General features: G+C 45.8%; 2 protein-coding genes across 5 annotated transcripts; both read right to left on the bottom strand.

Moving 5' to 3' along the window:
• Window positions 1-260: 260 nt before the first annotated feature.
• ankmy2a (ankyrin repeat and MYND domain containing 2a) lies at window positions 261-6,494 on the bottom strand. Its single transcript, XM_058052837.2, has 10 exons — window positions 6,305-6,494; window positions 5,857-5,921; window positions 5,338-5,476; window positions 5,161-5,259; window positions 4,649-4,809; window positions 3,401-3,615; window positions 1,510-1,645; window positions 1,313-1,441; window positions 1,012-1,141; window positions 261-812 (listed from the first exon to the last, which is right to left on the bottom strand). The coding sequence occupies exons 1-10, from the start codon at window positions 6,369-6,371 to the stop codon at window positions 724-726; spliced, it is 1,230 nt and encodes a 409-aa protein (XP_057908820.2). The 5' UTR covers window positions 6,372-6,494; the 3' UTR covers window positions 261-723.
• Window positions 6,495-6,745: 251 nt separating this feature from the next.
• Window positions 6,746-15,222, bottom strand: brd2b (bromodomain containing 2b). 4 transcript variants are annotated; one of them, XM_058053447.2, is made up of 12 exons: window positions 15,072-15,222; window positions 13,785-14,073; window positions 13,569-13,706; window positions 13,312-13,456; window positions 12,528-12,724; window positions 11,663-12,166; window positions 11,200-11,328; window positions 10,777-11,022; window positions 8,991-9,244; window positions 8,599-8,915; window positions 8,383-8,511; window positions 6,746-8,321 (listed from the first exon to the last, which is right to left on the bottom strand). In XM_058053447.2, exons 1-12 carry the CDS (start codon window positions 15,101-15,103, stop codon window positions 8,185-8,187), a joined length of 2,517 nt encoding a protein of 838 aa, XP_057909430.2. In that variant the 5' UTR covers window positions 15,104-15,222; the 3' UTR covers window positions 6,746-8,184. The 4 variants fall into 4 exon arrangements, with proteins under 4 accessions (XP_057909430.2, XP_057909431.2, XP_057909432.2 ...); XM_058053448.2 differs by having other exon boundaries at window positions 8,383-8,508; XM_058053449.2 differs by having other exon boundaries at window positions 12,528-12,691.
• Window positions 15,223-15,471: the final 249 nt, after the last annotated feature.

The raw sequence follows: 15,471 nt of genomic DNA, 5'->3' as shown, positions 1-15,471 counted from the left end.
TTCTACTGTTCTCAGGGTATCAATGGATGGCAAAAGGACTGCTACGGTTGGTTTCTCATCTGAGCTGGCGTCAGTCAGTCAGTCCCATCTAGTCTTACTAGTGTGGCCCACCTAGTCTTTGGGCCTGAACCGATGAAGCCTGCTGAGATAGGAGGTGAAGCAGTTGCACTGGATGGAATGGGAATATTCATAGGCGTGTTCTACTGTTGACAGGTTGGACCAGACCAGGAATGAAAGAAATGAAAATGCACCAATCGGTGTTGAATTTATCAATTGTGTTTATTGAACGCATTGGTGGCCATCAGCACAACGTATGGAACTCCTGTAGAACGCCATCCATCTTCTATGCTGCTCCTACTCTCCTGTAGTGTTGTTGTATAAATATTTCAAATACCCAATTTTGGTCATCTCAAGCCACAAGGAGGATAAATCAAGTTTGTCTTGTCACTCTGCTACTTTTTAAAGGCAGAATTTCTAGGCCTCCTCCAACACTAAGGTGTTTTTCACGTACGGCAAGATGGTGGGGTTAGGAAGGAACAAGGACAAAGACCACACAGCACCTCAGGGGTCTTCCGCGAGCATCTCCTGGACCACCAGTCCACACGGTGGTCTTCAGCGCCACTGCCAGTCAGCTGGTTGCTTCCTGGAGAACGGATGAGTTGTGGAGCCAGCCGCTGTCACCGGAGCTCCGCAGTTGTCGGCGGCGGGGACGGGGGCGGAGTTTCAGGCCTCGGCGGGGGCAACCTCACTGTTGTCCTCCGTGGAGAGTTGCGTCATGGAGTCTGAGGCCTCCTGCACGGCTGTACTCTCCTCTGGAACACAACAGCAACAGAAGGTAGAAAACAATAATAAAAATAACTGAAATAGGAAGAGAGGTGATGGCACCACCTGGAGGAGGAAAGGAACACTGCAGCACATCGGATATTCCAGTGCTCCCATTTCCTCCCAGTGGTGTGTTGTTTAATATGCTGAGCCAACCATACAAAAGCAGAGTTGAGTCATGTGACCAACCTGTGCCCTGAGCCGTCCTGACTTTGTTGGCCTGGGCTTCCTGCTTCTCCCGCTGCTCCTGAAGCTTCTTGCACACTTTCTTGTGAGTGAACCAGTGCATCTTCTGACACGCTTGGTCGCAGTAGATCACCTGGTGGCAGCACACGTTTGACATTAGATACCTGTGCTGGACTACAAGACATTCAGCATGGCTTCCCCAAAATATCAGTGTCAGGTATGAAGCTACGTCTTCTGTGTTCCACTTTGTCCGTGTGGGCCTCTTTGGCCTTGACAGAGGCCAAGAACAAGTCCTCACCCTCACCATTTTACAGACGGAGCACCTCTTCTCAGCACCCTTCTCTCCGCAGGAAGTACAGAACTCTGCGTCCATGAAGCCTACCTGACCCGTGATGGCCTGGGTCAGCACGGAGAGCGCCGTTGGGTCGTTACCCTGTCCCCAAAAGAAGAGCGACCGTGGTTCTTCTGCCATCAGCAGGGATGAAGGTAAGGGATACTCACAATCTCCACAGGCGCAATGCTGCGGACCAGCTGCTGCAGCAGCGTGGCGTCGCAGTAGGGGTACTTGCGCACGCACTCTCGGAGGAACTTTTCCTGGTACACCGGGAAGCCGTCTCCGTCTCGGCCCTTCAGAAGGCTGCGGGAGGACAAAAGCCATCATGGTGGAAACAAGAGGGGAACATATTTAGACCACTAATTTGCCACGTTGTGGATTAATATTGTGGATTAACATCGTGGCAGTAACACGCAACATCCAGCAGAGTGTGCCAATGTTTGCATGTTTTTTTTATTGGCTCAGCCTAAAAATGTATTTATTTTTTACTGAGATTATTATTAGATATTGCACAAATTTGCACATTTGTCACATAACACAAACCAGATGTCAATGGTTTGTTCCGATAGCTTACAGCAGCGTCAAACAGCTTTTCAAAATAAGAGCTGCTGTCAGCCACAACTCAGACGACGGCCTCCAACAGTCAAATAATCACCTGGTAATATTATCACACATTACATTAATGTCATTTTCACTTGGTATTGTTCTACCATCAAAGAAGTCAATGTACCAAGCAGAAATGTGAGTATATAACTATTGTACAATTTAGTTTAAATTATGATTTTTTTATATGGAGCAGCTCCTGTGTGAATATTCATGGCATCGTTGCAGTAGTATTCTACTACACAGGAACTACTGATGAGACATTAGCCACCAGGTATCCTGGTCATGCTAATGTTATACCCTCACATTATTGTAATGTCTTATTTATGTCTAAAATATCTTATTTCCTATTACGTCAAGTATGTTGGGTAACAGGAGTGTAAAGGTGACTATAAGAGTGTTATACCATGTCTAGAGAACTCTAATTAAACACTAAAAACCATACTTAGAGGGTATACCTTAAACAGGTATTCTATGCTCCAACGCTGAACATTTTACATTTATAAATAAGGAATCGTACTTCACGTAAATTCACTTATCACAGTCTGGAACCAATTAAGACACATTCATTTGTGACGGCCCGCCACAAATAGAGTTCACTTATCACAAATAGAGTTCACTTAACACAAATACAATTCACTTATCACAGTCTGGAACCAACTAAGACACATTCATTTGTGACGGCCCGCCACAAATAGAGTTCACTTATCACAAATAGAGTTCACTTAACACAAATAGAATTCACTTAACACAAATAGAATTCACTTAACACAAATAGAATTCACTTATCACAAATAGAGTTCACTTATCACAGTCTGGAACCAATTAAGACACATTCATTTGTGACGGCCCGCCACAAATAGAGTTCACTTATCACAAATAGAGTTCACTTAACACAAATAGAATTCACTTATCACAAATAGAGTTCACTTATCACAAATAGAGTTCACTTAACACAAATAGAATTCACTTATCACAAATAGAATTCACTTATCAGAGTCTGGAACCAATTAAGACACATTCATTTGTGACGGCCCGCCACAAATAGAGTTCACTTATCACAAATAGAGTTCACTTAACACAAATAGAATTCACTTATCACAAATAGAGTTCACTTATCACAAATAGAGTTCACTTATCACATATAGAATTCTGGAACCAATTAAGGCACATTCATTTGTGACGGCCCGCCACAAATAGAGTTCACTTATCACAAATAGAGTTCACTTATCACATATAGAATTCACTTATCACATATAGAATTCACTTATCACAGTCTGGAACCAATTAAGACACATTCATTTGTGACAGCCCGCCACAAATAGAATTGCTGCTACCTGCTAGCCCTCATGTTTGATGTTGGATTATGTAATATTAGGCCATTAATTACCCAAGTGTCTGATTCCCCAAACGACAACCCAAACGTCCTCCCACTGTACCAGCATCCACACTGACCTCTTCATGAGGCCGTCCAGCTTGTCGTCGTGGTCCTTGAGGAAGGAGGCGCACTTGGCCAGTATGCAGCTGATGTAGTGCATCTTCATGGCGAGCACCTCGTTCATGTCCTGCTGCTTCATGCACTTCTCGCAGATGAGCTCCATCACACGACGACACTTGTCCAAAGCCTCCGGCTCGGCCAGCAGCGGATTCTCCTTCACCAGCATCACCATCTGCAGAAGGGGGGGGGGGGTGGGTCTCTGTCAGAGTCACTTTATGATACGACAGACCTTGCTGGTTTATAACGGGATTGTCTGTGAATGTAGCTTGTCGTTAAAGTAGACAGCATCGTAATCCTCATAGGCAAAAAGAAGACTTTGCCATTATATTTATATATATATATATATATATATATATATATATATATATATATATATATATATATAATATTTAGATATATATAAAAGCGACTAACCTAGCAACCTTTTCTGGTCTTAGTGGATTCCATATTGTTTGACATTTAAAAAAACAGAAAAATATTCATTTGTATTCTACGCATATTTGTTTTTTGCCCAATGCACATGCATATGTGTCATGGCCAGTTATGCAAATTAGACCTTGTCTAGCTCAAGCAGCACACCTCCATAAATACATTGCAGTCCTGCAGGAAACTCAACATGATCCCTACATGTTTATTTTAAGCCATGATGTTGTACTAGAGATTTTGTTCAAATATTACAACTCTAAAAGACTCTGCATCGGTTTGTTGTGGTGAAGAAGGAGCTGAGCCAAAAGGCAAAACTCTGAATTTATCAGTCAACCTACATTCCCACCCCCATCCATGGTCTTGAACTCTGGGTAGTGACTGAAAGGACGAGGTCCTACGTACGAGCGGCCAAAATGAGTTTTATCTGTCGGGTGTCTGGGCTCTCCCTTCGAGGTCAGGTGAGAAGCACTGTCATTCGGGTGAAACTCAAGAGTATAACTTCTGTTGCTCCGCATTGAAAGGAGCTCGATGAGGTGACCTGGCCATCTGGTCTGGATGCTTCCTGGCCGCCTCCCTGGGGAGGTGTTCAGGGCACGTCCGACCGGTAGGAGGCCTCAGGGAAGACCCAGGACACGTTGGAGAAGTTATGTCTCTCAACTGGCCTGGTGAGAATGAAGTCTGGTCTTCCTTGCTTTCGCAACTTGACCTCAAATGAGTGGTATGGAAGATGGATGGAACATCAAACTAATTTGATTGTATTTTTGGGTTGTTTTTTTTACCTTAACGGGGTTGAGGTTAGTGCTCATGATGACCTTGTGCAGGGGTCCGGCCAGTTTGGGGGGCAGCTTGGGTTCTTTCTCCAAACCCTGAGCTTTGGTGTAATAGTCGAGGCGGGCACGAGAGAAGAAGTTGTTGATGACGGTGACGCAGTCATGTTGACCTGGAAAGGAAAAAAGTGATGTTTTTATGAGGGTTGGGCTCAAACTCCTTAAGTCGGCTAAATAACAGCAAAAATACAGCAGTCGTCGAGTTCACCACTTGTTGCTAGGCAGAATTAAGGGGTCAATGATGTAATCACGCAGTTGATCATGACGCACACAAAATATCAAAATCAAAACAATTATGTTCAGAACTACAAATGAACCGTCTTTTGCATCTTTGTGTCCTTTTTTATGTCAAACAAGGAAGGGGGCTTTTCAGCACCCGCTGACTGTTGAGAAGAGCGATACGTGCTTTCATTTCACTTGTCACCAAGTGGCTTTTTTGGCAAAATCTACCACACGTCACGCACCAACAAATGCGGCCATCTGCGCAGCGGTTCTTCCCACAGAGTTGACCACGTCCGTTTCTGCCCCGGCGTCCAACATCATCCATGTGATGTCCGTCTTCCCTGCCAGAGCAAACAGAGGCGGAGGTTTGATTGACAAACATTGACATCAAATTCACGGCTTCAAAGTCGACAACACACCTGACAGGCCGGCGAACATGAGCGCCGTGTAGCCGTGCTCGTGTTGGTTGCAGTTGACGTCGGCACCGTGTTGCAGCAGCAGCTTGCACATGTCTGCTTTGCCTTTGTAGGCGGCGTGCATGAGCGGCGTCATGCCGTACTGCAAGAAGACAGGTTTTTTTTTATGTTTCAGTCATCTTAAAACACCACAAGGTCAGATTTTTTTGTTGCTTTGAATCTAGCTTCAGTTTGATAATTTGCTGACGAGCTCCATGGTGAAGTGCCAACTAGACAGCTTGGATGAGCCGGACTTGTTAAAACATCAGTTTCAGACACCTGACTTTGACATGTGAGCATAGGGACCAGAGCAAAACAAAGACAAGAGGACATGAAGGGTCCTTCCTGTCTCCCTGAGGGGAAGCATACAAATCCCTGCCAAGCATGCTACTTTCAGTAAAGATACAGAAGTCAAAGACTTATGCATGTTTTTCTTCCACAGAGCCATGAAGAGTAACATTTTTTAGTGAAATGTTTTATGACCTCATCCAAACAGTTGACTCTGACATCTTTGCAGCCCAGCAGTCTTGAGGCCTCTTGGACATTTCCTTCAAAAAGAAACAAGCACATTTGAGTAAGCCAGACGCTATTGGATACAAGTACGCCTTTCCAAATACTCATTGTTGTACTTGTAGCTTGTTGTTAGCATCTTACCTTATTTAGCTACACGAGAAAGTCGAAATATTAGTTTTCTGCATGACGTAGTTCAGGTGTGAACTACAAACTACTGCAGCCACATCAAAACAGGCATTGTCGACAATGTGATCAAAATGACTACTCATACACGTTATACTTAAATAAACGGGAAAGTAATCTAATAAAAAACCATGAACGGCATCGTTCCCCGGGTGTTTAAGCACGATATTTCAAATGTATGATTTAAGCTAGCTCGTGCTAGCCACATTGTGGGAGATTAGCCGAACAGGCTTACCTGCCGAGATAACATCAAACAGCTCCTTTTCACTCGGAGACAAGTCTCCCTTCTTGGCGGCACACATGTCGGCGGCTCAGCTGACAAGCTCACCAAAATGGGACAGACAATGAATAAGTCCAGCCTGTTGAAAGGTGTCTGTTTTCTGATGCCGGGACATGCATCAGACCAGCCCTAGCTGTCGCTAGGAACGTACCATCGCCGACTTCCGGCAGGGGTTGTTTATTTGAGTGAAAACATGAAATAAGAAATGTAATCAATAGGAATAATATAACATGTATACACACGGAGAAGTATAATACACATAGAAAATATATATTATATTAATAGTTTAAATACTAAGTTTTAGCAATGTGTCCCCTCTTGTTTCTCTGAAATACTGAGCGCCAGACGTGAGCGTCGAGAACGTTCATTGACAAGAGGGAGACAGACCTTCATGGTTATAGGGATTTTAATGTTTTCTACCTCGCATCATAATAAAGTGTACATAAATGACAGCAGCTAAATAGCACAACTTTTAAGAATGTTTTGTTGTATTCATTGCGGGAAACAATTATAGGTACATGCAACGTGACCTTTAGACCTGTAAAAGTGATTTTGTTCTTGTCACTTGTAAGTGACGAACACATCAATGCACCTTGAAAGCATCACAGCGTGACTGGTGTTCAGTAGGTGCCACCTACCGGCGGAGACCGCAATGTTAGTACGTATATGTATTATAATATACAGTATGTGTTACACTCGAGCCTTACCGTGTAATTGTGATCATTAAGTGACCAGCTTTTTAAATACCTCACAGAAGATCAATTTCACATGACATTTTACTAAAACTGGACATCGACTACACACAGTTTCTACAGAAGATATTACTTTAATAAACAAAGCTGTCAAATGAGAAGGTGTGTGTCTGAAGAGGCAGCTCTTCTCTACTGAGGAAACAACAATTAACTGGAATGACAGGAGTGCTGTACGAGCAGCGTAAAAGATACAAAATTAAGTAAGAACAGCAGGGTTACAGCAGTTTGTACAACAAAATGTACAGTTTAAGAATATACAAGCATTCATTTCTTTTCTCTGAACAATGAAATGTGTGCGCAACACGCTGGCGTGGATAATTTTAAATATCATTCCGTTTAAATAGGGAATTTCTAGTTTTAATGCAGAGAAGTCAAACTTTCAACATGTTAAGTGCTGCAGATACATATTGATGTTTCAAGAATGTTCATGTCAGGAATGAAGTAAAGTTTTTAGAAAATTGCTCCAAAAAAAAGACAGAAAAACTCACAGTTCGCAGTGATTATTTTTAGGCAATTTCAGTGCAGTACAATAAATAACGGGTTGTTGAACACCAAAATAGACAAAGAAATACTTGGACCTCAGTAACATCTGTGCAAAGTACTGTAACAAATAAGTTCATGTTGGACCTGACAGTTTTGCTTTTTAAATGTACTGGATTGTTAGTTTAAGGCGGGGGCTTGGGGCCAAATGAGGCGTCAGATGATAAGCGAGGTAATGAAGTGACATGCGAGGAAATGCGGGCAATCAAAACAAATAAATACTTATTATGGCGGCCCAAAGCCGGCCAAAGAAGACTGACACCCCAAGGTCCTTCGCTGGGGGGAATCATCATAAAATTTTTCTTTATAAAAGAAACATAAATTTGTACATGTATTTACAAAAAAGTAGGCGGGAGAAACCAAGGCAATAAGTGTTTCCTTACCCCCTACCCCCATCCCTTCAGTCCAACATTCAAATATTTCAGTAGTCAGCTTGAGTGGGTTTCCACCACGTCTCAGGGTGCGTCGTGTCCTGGGCCAGCCCAAGTCCCTGAGTTTCTTCTTCTTTTCTTTTCTAGTTCAGCCAGCGTGGAATAAAAGATCTCACCCAGAGTCTGACTCACTGGTGTCTGAGGATGAGGTGGAGGACGAGGAGGAGGAAGAGGATGAGTCCGAGCTGGAGCTGCTGCCGCTGAGGCGAGAGGGCTGGGCGTGCATCTCTGGAGGGTTTGGCTTCTCCGCTGCAAGGATGGGAAGTGCAAGGAGATTAGAGTGGAGACACGGGTCAGAGTGTCTGCTCACCTTTTGGTTTGGCAGGTTTCTTGCCAGAGTTGAGCTGACCGCTGACGTCCTGCAGCCTCCTCTCCAGCTCCAGACGCTTCTCAAGGGTCAGCTCCTCTTTGGACTTGCCAACGCTGCCTTTCTTTGCTGCTAATGGACCAAAAAAAAAATAAAATAAAAAACATCAGCCTTTAATCATCAAACAGGAAGTGAAGCTGCCTCATGGGTTTGTGCTACCTTGGTCGCTGTAGGGCTTGCGGGGCTTCTTCCTCAAGCAGGTCATGACATAGCGTTCCAGCTCCTTCAGCGTGGACGGCTTGAGCGTCTCAAAGTCGATCTCGATCTCCTCGGGGTTGGTGTCCCTCAGCGAGGGCTCCCTGGACTGGATGATGTGGACCACGCGGCCCAGCTTCTCGCCCGGCAGCTTGTTGATGTCCAGGCTCAACTGGCGCTTCTCGTCGTACGACATGGGAACAATCTCATCCTCCTCTTCTGAGTCGTAGTGCGGCAACATGGAGTCGGTCAGCGGCGGGTAAAACGGCTTCTTGGAGCTCCTGGAGGAAGTCAAGCACAAGATTCAGAGGAGTTGATGAATGGAAATACTGAATAAAAACACTTTGGTGACCAACTTGCTCTTGCTGCTCTTCTTCGTCTGGCTCTTCTTGGCCTGGGAGCTGCCCCCTGCTCGCGAGGTCTTGCTCTTTAGCAACTTGGTAGGCATCTTCCACTCTTCAGAGCCTGCTCTGCTTTTGGCGCCGCGACTCCGCTTGTCCAGCTTCCTTTTCTTCTTCTTGTCTTTCTTGTCCCTCTTCTCTTTCTTCTTCTTGGGTTTGATGATGGGGCCTTGGGAGAGCGCCGCCAGCTGCTCGTGCACAGCTCTCAGCTGCCGAGAAGACCAAAAATAACAAGATACAGTAATCCCTCGCCACTTCACGTTATGAATTTTACAGCTTCACTCTATCACGGTTTTTATATAAATATATGCATTACTAAATCATCGCTGTTTCTTGGTTGAATGCAGCCTATTAGTAGCCCAAAAAGACAAAGATATTGGTATGTATTTCAGCAAATCTTAAGTTTAAGTTTTTTTAATACATAAATTAAGCACAAAAAAAGCTCCAATAAGGCGAGAGTGCCCGTACAGTCGTCCATTGCTATGATTCAGTTCTAACATGGTTCCCTCATGCAGGCAATGTTTCAGTAAGAAATGATTAACGTTTCATGGTTGAACAAAGCCTATTAATAACATGTGCATATACAGTATAATCAAATTACATGTATCTTGGCCCACATTTTGCATTCAGGTAAAACTGACAAATAAGGAGGCATTGAGAGGATGTTACAAATATATATATATATATAGTGTTATAGCTCTGATGTTGCGTGCTCCTTTATAGGGAAGGTATTATGACCATTTTTCAATCCTTTGTATTGACTTGTGACTATAGAGCAGCGACATACAATAACCCACACTTCGACGTTCCAGAATGTGCTCCTATTCCAGCTGTATTTCCTTGTATTTGTGCTTCCCACCAAAACGGTCCGTTTTAATTTATTCCACCCAGGACTCATTCTGCTGTGATTGGTTACACGGCCAAAAGTGCTTCCCAACTACGATGAAACCCCACTTTGGAATATAGTGGGTATAGGAGTTGCTAGTGAATGAATGAAGTCTTTGGACAACTAATTGAGTGTCAAGTGTACTGGCTGGAGACCCTGACTTACCGTGTATGACCTCGGAGTGGTTAACATAGCACCACTGTTACGGTGGAGGTCAGGAGAAGCCGGATGTGTGGCAACCTCACCTGCCTGAGAGATAGCGCTCATTGTCGGATACACTTTGTCGTTTGGCCGTTGGTGCGGTGGAGCTCAGAAGCCGGGTGAGGGTGACGCGTGGATGCACAGCGCGTCCGAAACTCTGCACCTTTCCCACCGCCAAATACAATAACTTGTGCCTGAGCTTGTTTCGTAAACAGAGCAGCAGAGCTTGGGGGAGGGCAGAGAGCTTATCTGGCTTACAGTCACGCCCATAAAAGCAAGTCCACCCCTCTGACAAAACAGAGCATTTTGAGGCATCCCAAAGCGCTTTTCAGGCTCACTTCCAAATGCGCAAACCTCCTCATCTGAAACTTTGGCGTTGGTTAACACAGGAATACACCATTCTAACTACATTTATAGGTCAGAAAAGAGGCGGCTTTTAGCTTGTTTAGCAGTGTGGAGAGTGCTAGTGACTCACGTGAGTTGTGGCTGATAGCAGCTCCTGTGTGAATGTTCACTGCGCCATTGCAGTAGTATTCTACTACACCGGCCACTAGGTGTCAGGAATGTTACATTGATGAGCCAATAGCCACCAAGTATGAATATCTTATTTATGTTTACGATGTGTCCAAGTCACAAAACAAGGAAAGCACTCACCTGCGTGCACACCTGGTCCTGCAGCTCCGCCAGGCGATGCGCTCGCTCCTCCTCACTGTCCGAACTGGGGGTGCTCTCACTCTCTTCGCTCTCGCTGCTGGGCTCGCTCTCAGAGGTGGATGAAGATGATGATGATGAAGAGGACGATGAAGACGAGGACGACGTTGGGTGGCCACTCATAGACATGGCACCATGGTCCACATGAGGCTCATCGGGCATCTTGGCAAAACTGAACTCAAACACGTCCTGGAGGCCAAGAGGGGTAGGGGAAATGGTGGATTTAAAACTGTTGATGTATTCCACGGGTCATTTGGGTAAAAAGAGCCAAATTTAAGCTAGTTTGGACCAACACGGTAACATCACCAGTTCCTAAAGTGCCACCTCCAGTGCGAAGATAAAAATAAATAATAGCACCATGCTCACTTGCAGCTTGCGTGCCATGCCCACGACGTCGTGGTCGGGGGGGTTGTACTTGTAGCAGTTGGAGAACATGAGTCGTACGTCGCTGGCGAACTGCTGAGCGTCTCGGTACTCTCGGCTGTCCATCTTCCTCTGGTCAGGAGAGGCAGAAGAACGCCAAGTTGAAATAAAATGACACTACCCACCTGAGCAAAATTTTGCACTGTGCCTGTAAAAAATGTTGTCCTATTCTAGTTCTTCCACACAACCCCCCCCCCAGCACACCATTGTGGAGCTTCCTTTGTGGACTGAGACTAGAAAAGGTCCTTCCCTAAGGTGTTCCCACATACAAGCGTCCAAAATGTCTTGCTTAAGTGAAGAATTTGGAGTGGCTCTCCAGTCCAACCTCTCATTAATTAATTAGTGCGTGGATACTTTTGTTCCATATTTTGTAAATAACTATATGACAAAGAGCACAGCATGTTACCTTGATGGTGCTGAGGTCCATGGGACACTTGATGATGTCATGATAGTCGTGCAAGCTGAGCGCCGCGGCATCCACAGGCTTGTAAAAAGGCCAGGCGTAGGCGGCATGCTTCTTGGAGAGCATGTCCTTGAGCAGCCCGCTGCAGTACCTCATCAGGGGACTCAGCCTGCCCTTCCGTGAGGGCTGGAGTTGGACGGAGTCCGGCAAGTCCTTCTTGGGGGGCTTGATGGGGCGGCCGCTGCCCACCCTGCGTCCGGTGCTGGAGGTCATGGGTTGGAGCAGGACAGGACCCCCCGGGCTGTGCACCAGGCCCATGCCAGGCGGAGTCTCTAAAGTCATGCCCCCCATGGAGGAGATGGAGCTCATGGAGGAGTCATGGACCTGACCCCCGTGGCCTCCCTTGCCCAAGCCCACCATGAGTCCATGTCCGTCTCCTGACATGCCCACAGTCAAACCCATAGTGGACGGAGTGGTGGTGTCCGCCTTACGCTTCACACCCTTTTTCTGCAATTAAAAAAAGATTTTTTCAATGTCGCTATGGAGACCATAACTTCCAGTAGAACCTCTAAAGCTGAACGATTATGAAGTCATACAACGCACACAAGACTTCCCCAAATCTCAAAAGACTTAAATATTTATAGATATATAGAAAAGATTTTTGGGGCGATACCAGTACCCATAGAAACGAGGAAAAGCATGATGATAAACACAGAAGTGGAAACGTAACTTTGAGCAAAACATGTCCAGTTATGTCTTATATTGTTCATGTGCGTTCACTTATTTTTAGACTAGTATGACTGGATGAATGTGTAGCATTATTTCATGCGGGGGAAATAAACTACTTCCTGGTCAATGAGCATGGCACCTTGGTGGTGGGCTGCGTGGGGGGCAAGCCCATAATGTTGGCTGGAGGCAGGCTCTTGGTCAGCACGGTCTGAGGAGAGTTATCCAGCGTCGAGTCCCCCGTGTCCGAGGAGGACGGTGAGTAGGCAGACTGCGACACGGCGGGCACCTGCTGCGCCCTCAGTGCTGGCGGACATATTGGAGACAAATCAGACAAAGCTGCAAGTTTGGTTAGAAGGTACACTTTTTTTGTTTGTTTTTGTAAATCTGCGATTGGCAGGCGACCAGTCAAGGGTGTACCCCGCCTCTCTCTGAGCATAAGCAGTATAGAAAATGGATAGATGGATGGTTGGAATTTTTGTAAGGTCGCAATATTATGGACAAGTTGGCCACTCCAAATTGTCCATAGGTATGAATGTGAGTGTGAATGGTTGTTTGTCTATATGTGCCCTGTGATTGGCTGGCCACCAGTCCAGGGTGTACCCCGCCTCTCATCAAAGACAGCTGGGATAGGCTCCAGCACACAAGTGAAATTATAAAAAAAATTATAACATGCAATAAAGTCAAAACGTTGGAATACAGTCACATTATTACAAGGAGAAAACTTACAATGATTATCTAAGATGGAAGCAGAATTTAGGGGAGCAAAAACAGCAAAAGAAAAAAAAGGTGCAAAGAATGAAGTTGATACTAATAAAATGCTTTTAGCAAAGCTGAAATGCATTTTTAAGTATGTGGCCCTCACTGAGAGGATTGGACACCCCTGGTGTTAAACACCCGTCATTGAAATCCCACAGGACACTCACGGCTCGACTTGCGGCCTCTTCCTCTGCCGTTTTTCTTTCGAGGGACGGGGGTGGCCAACTCCACTTCCTCCTGCGGCATCTGGGCTACCTTCTGGAGGAAGATCTTCTCCAAGGACTGGGCCATGAGCACAATGTCATCTGTCGGCTGAAAGACAGCACGATTACACATTAACACGACAAAAGTTTTTGATAGTCGCTACAACTGTTGTCCCTCACAACTGAAGAACAGGCGGTCCAAGATGGGCGTCGGGACCTACCTTGTTGTAGATGTAGCAGTTGGTGAACATGGTGTTGAAGTCCTGGATGCACTCACACGCGCTGCGGTAGTAGTTATTCTCCAGGCGCTTCTTGATGGTGCCCATGTCCATTGGTTGTTTGATTATTTTGTGATAATCCTGACATGTGCAAAATGGGGAATTGAAGATAAGTTTTTTGTGACGCCGATTGTAGAAATCAAGTAAGCAAAAGCTCACCGGTAAATTAAGCCTGTGGGCGTCCACGGGCTCGTGAAATGGCCAAGCAAAGTGATGCTTCCAAAGGCACTTGAGCAAGGTCTTCTGGAGAAACTGCAGCTGGTTGGTCACTCGGCCCAGCCTGGAGGGGTCCTTGATGGGGGGCTGCGGTGGAGCGGGGGGACCTTGGGGCATGGTGTGCGGCAGGGAGGGGCTCTCAAAGTCCTCGTAGAGTAGGGAAGGCTTGCGGATGCGTTTGCCAGTGCTCGTGTGCTGGTCCATCCCGCCACAGGGCAGCCCAACTACAGAACTGGGGGAGCAGGCAGACACAGATATATAGAAATTAAAGTGAGAGTGAGCAAGTGAGACCTCATCAAACTGCACCATGCCCCACAGAACGACAAGCTTGTTTGCCGAGTATGTCTGCGGTGTGGAATTATGTCCAAATCTGGTCTCAGATTGTAAATATGTCTTTTGCAATGACTGCAAAACATTATTTTACCCTTAAACGTTCCAGTGTCTGCAAAACCAAAGTAAGAACAAAAAACAGGAAATGACATAAAAACTAAGAAACATATCCTTTAAAAAAACATAATATAACGAAAGATAATAAAATGGTTCATTTAGGCTTCCGCGTCCGATAGCTAATGGTCACGTGGTGTGCAGGCCCCGCCCTCCGTGTTTGTAAACACCGCTTCAACAATGACAATGCGCCGATTCAGGGATGATAAATTAAGTCAAAACGAACCAAAACTTAATTTGTTTTATTTCAAACGCCGTTTCACACAAGTGACACTGTACAAGCGAGTTATTACATTAGTGCCGTAATGGTTCAACAGGACGACAGAGCAAAGCTAGTATAACCGGAAAAATAAGAGCAATTCTTCCTGAGAAATAACCTGACAAATTTGGCAGTTAAAGTCTCACAGTGAAGATGCCTTGAAATATGGGAATATGTGTCGGGATTTGGCAGCCAGACACAGAGCAGCAGTGCCCACGTAGCCTTGGAGGGGCGAGCGAACGATGAATGGAGAGTTGCCGGGGTTGCAACTGTCATCCACATTTCATTCTCCATCACCGTCCCCGAGGGTAATATAAGTCCAGTAAGGGGTGCTAAAAGGTAGCAATGTCCAAGGCAGTCGCGGCACAGCTCCGAGAGCTAGCTAACTAAACGGTTTATGGTCATGCTAGGTCTAGTAACAGCAACTAGGGACATAATGCTAGGTTGGTGTTAAGCACTAGCATCCCACCCTGGCAGTAAAAAAAACTTCCATCGACAGATAGGAACCGACAAAGAGTTGACGTTACCTTCCGTGTGCCGGATTGAGGGCTGCTTCCATCGGCTTTCGTGGTGTTCCGACCCAATTAAGGCGACTGGGCTGTCGCCACCGCTCGCCGGGAGGGGGACGACGCAGCGAGCAGCAACTCCGCACTGAAATGGCGCCTAACTGCTTCCGCTTCTGGCTGGCCCTATAAATGCCCCGCTCGGCACAAGAGCCCACTTCCTGTCACGTTGCCAGGCGAAACGGCGCGCTGATTGGCTGCGGCTACACGTCTGTCAACATCACAAAGCATCACGCCCAGAAACGCCAGCCTGTAACTCCTGTAACGTTTGATGTTAGCCACCTGCTAATTTGGCGATACTGCAGCACATCCGATACCAGGTACTGTAAATACAGGTGGAGTATTGACATAGCGATACCGCTTT

Source organism: Doryrhamphus excisus, linkage group LG5 (assembly GCF_037039965.1).
Source record: "Doryrhamphus excisus strain RoL-2023G ecotype Guam linkage group LG5, RoL_Dexc_Guam_v1.1, whole genome shotgun sequence".
Lineage (NCBI taxonomy): Eukaryota > Metazoa > Chordata > Actinopteri > Syngnathiformes > Syngnathidae > Doryrhamphus > Doryrhamphus excisus.
This window is presented reverse-complemented; position numbering and strand designations above follow the sequence as displayed.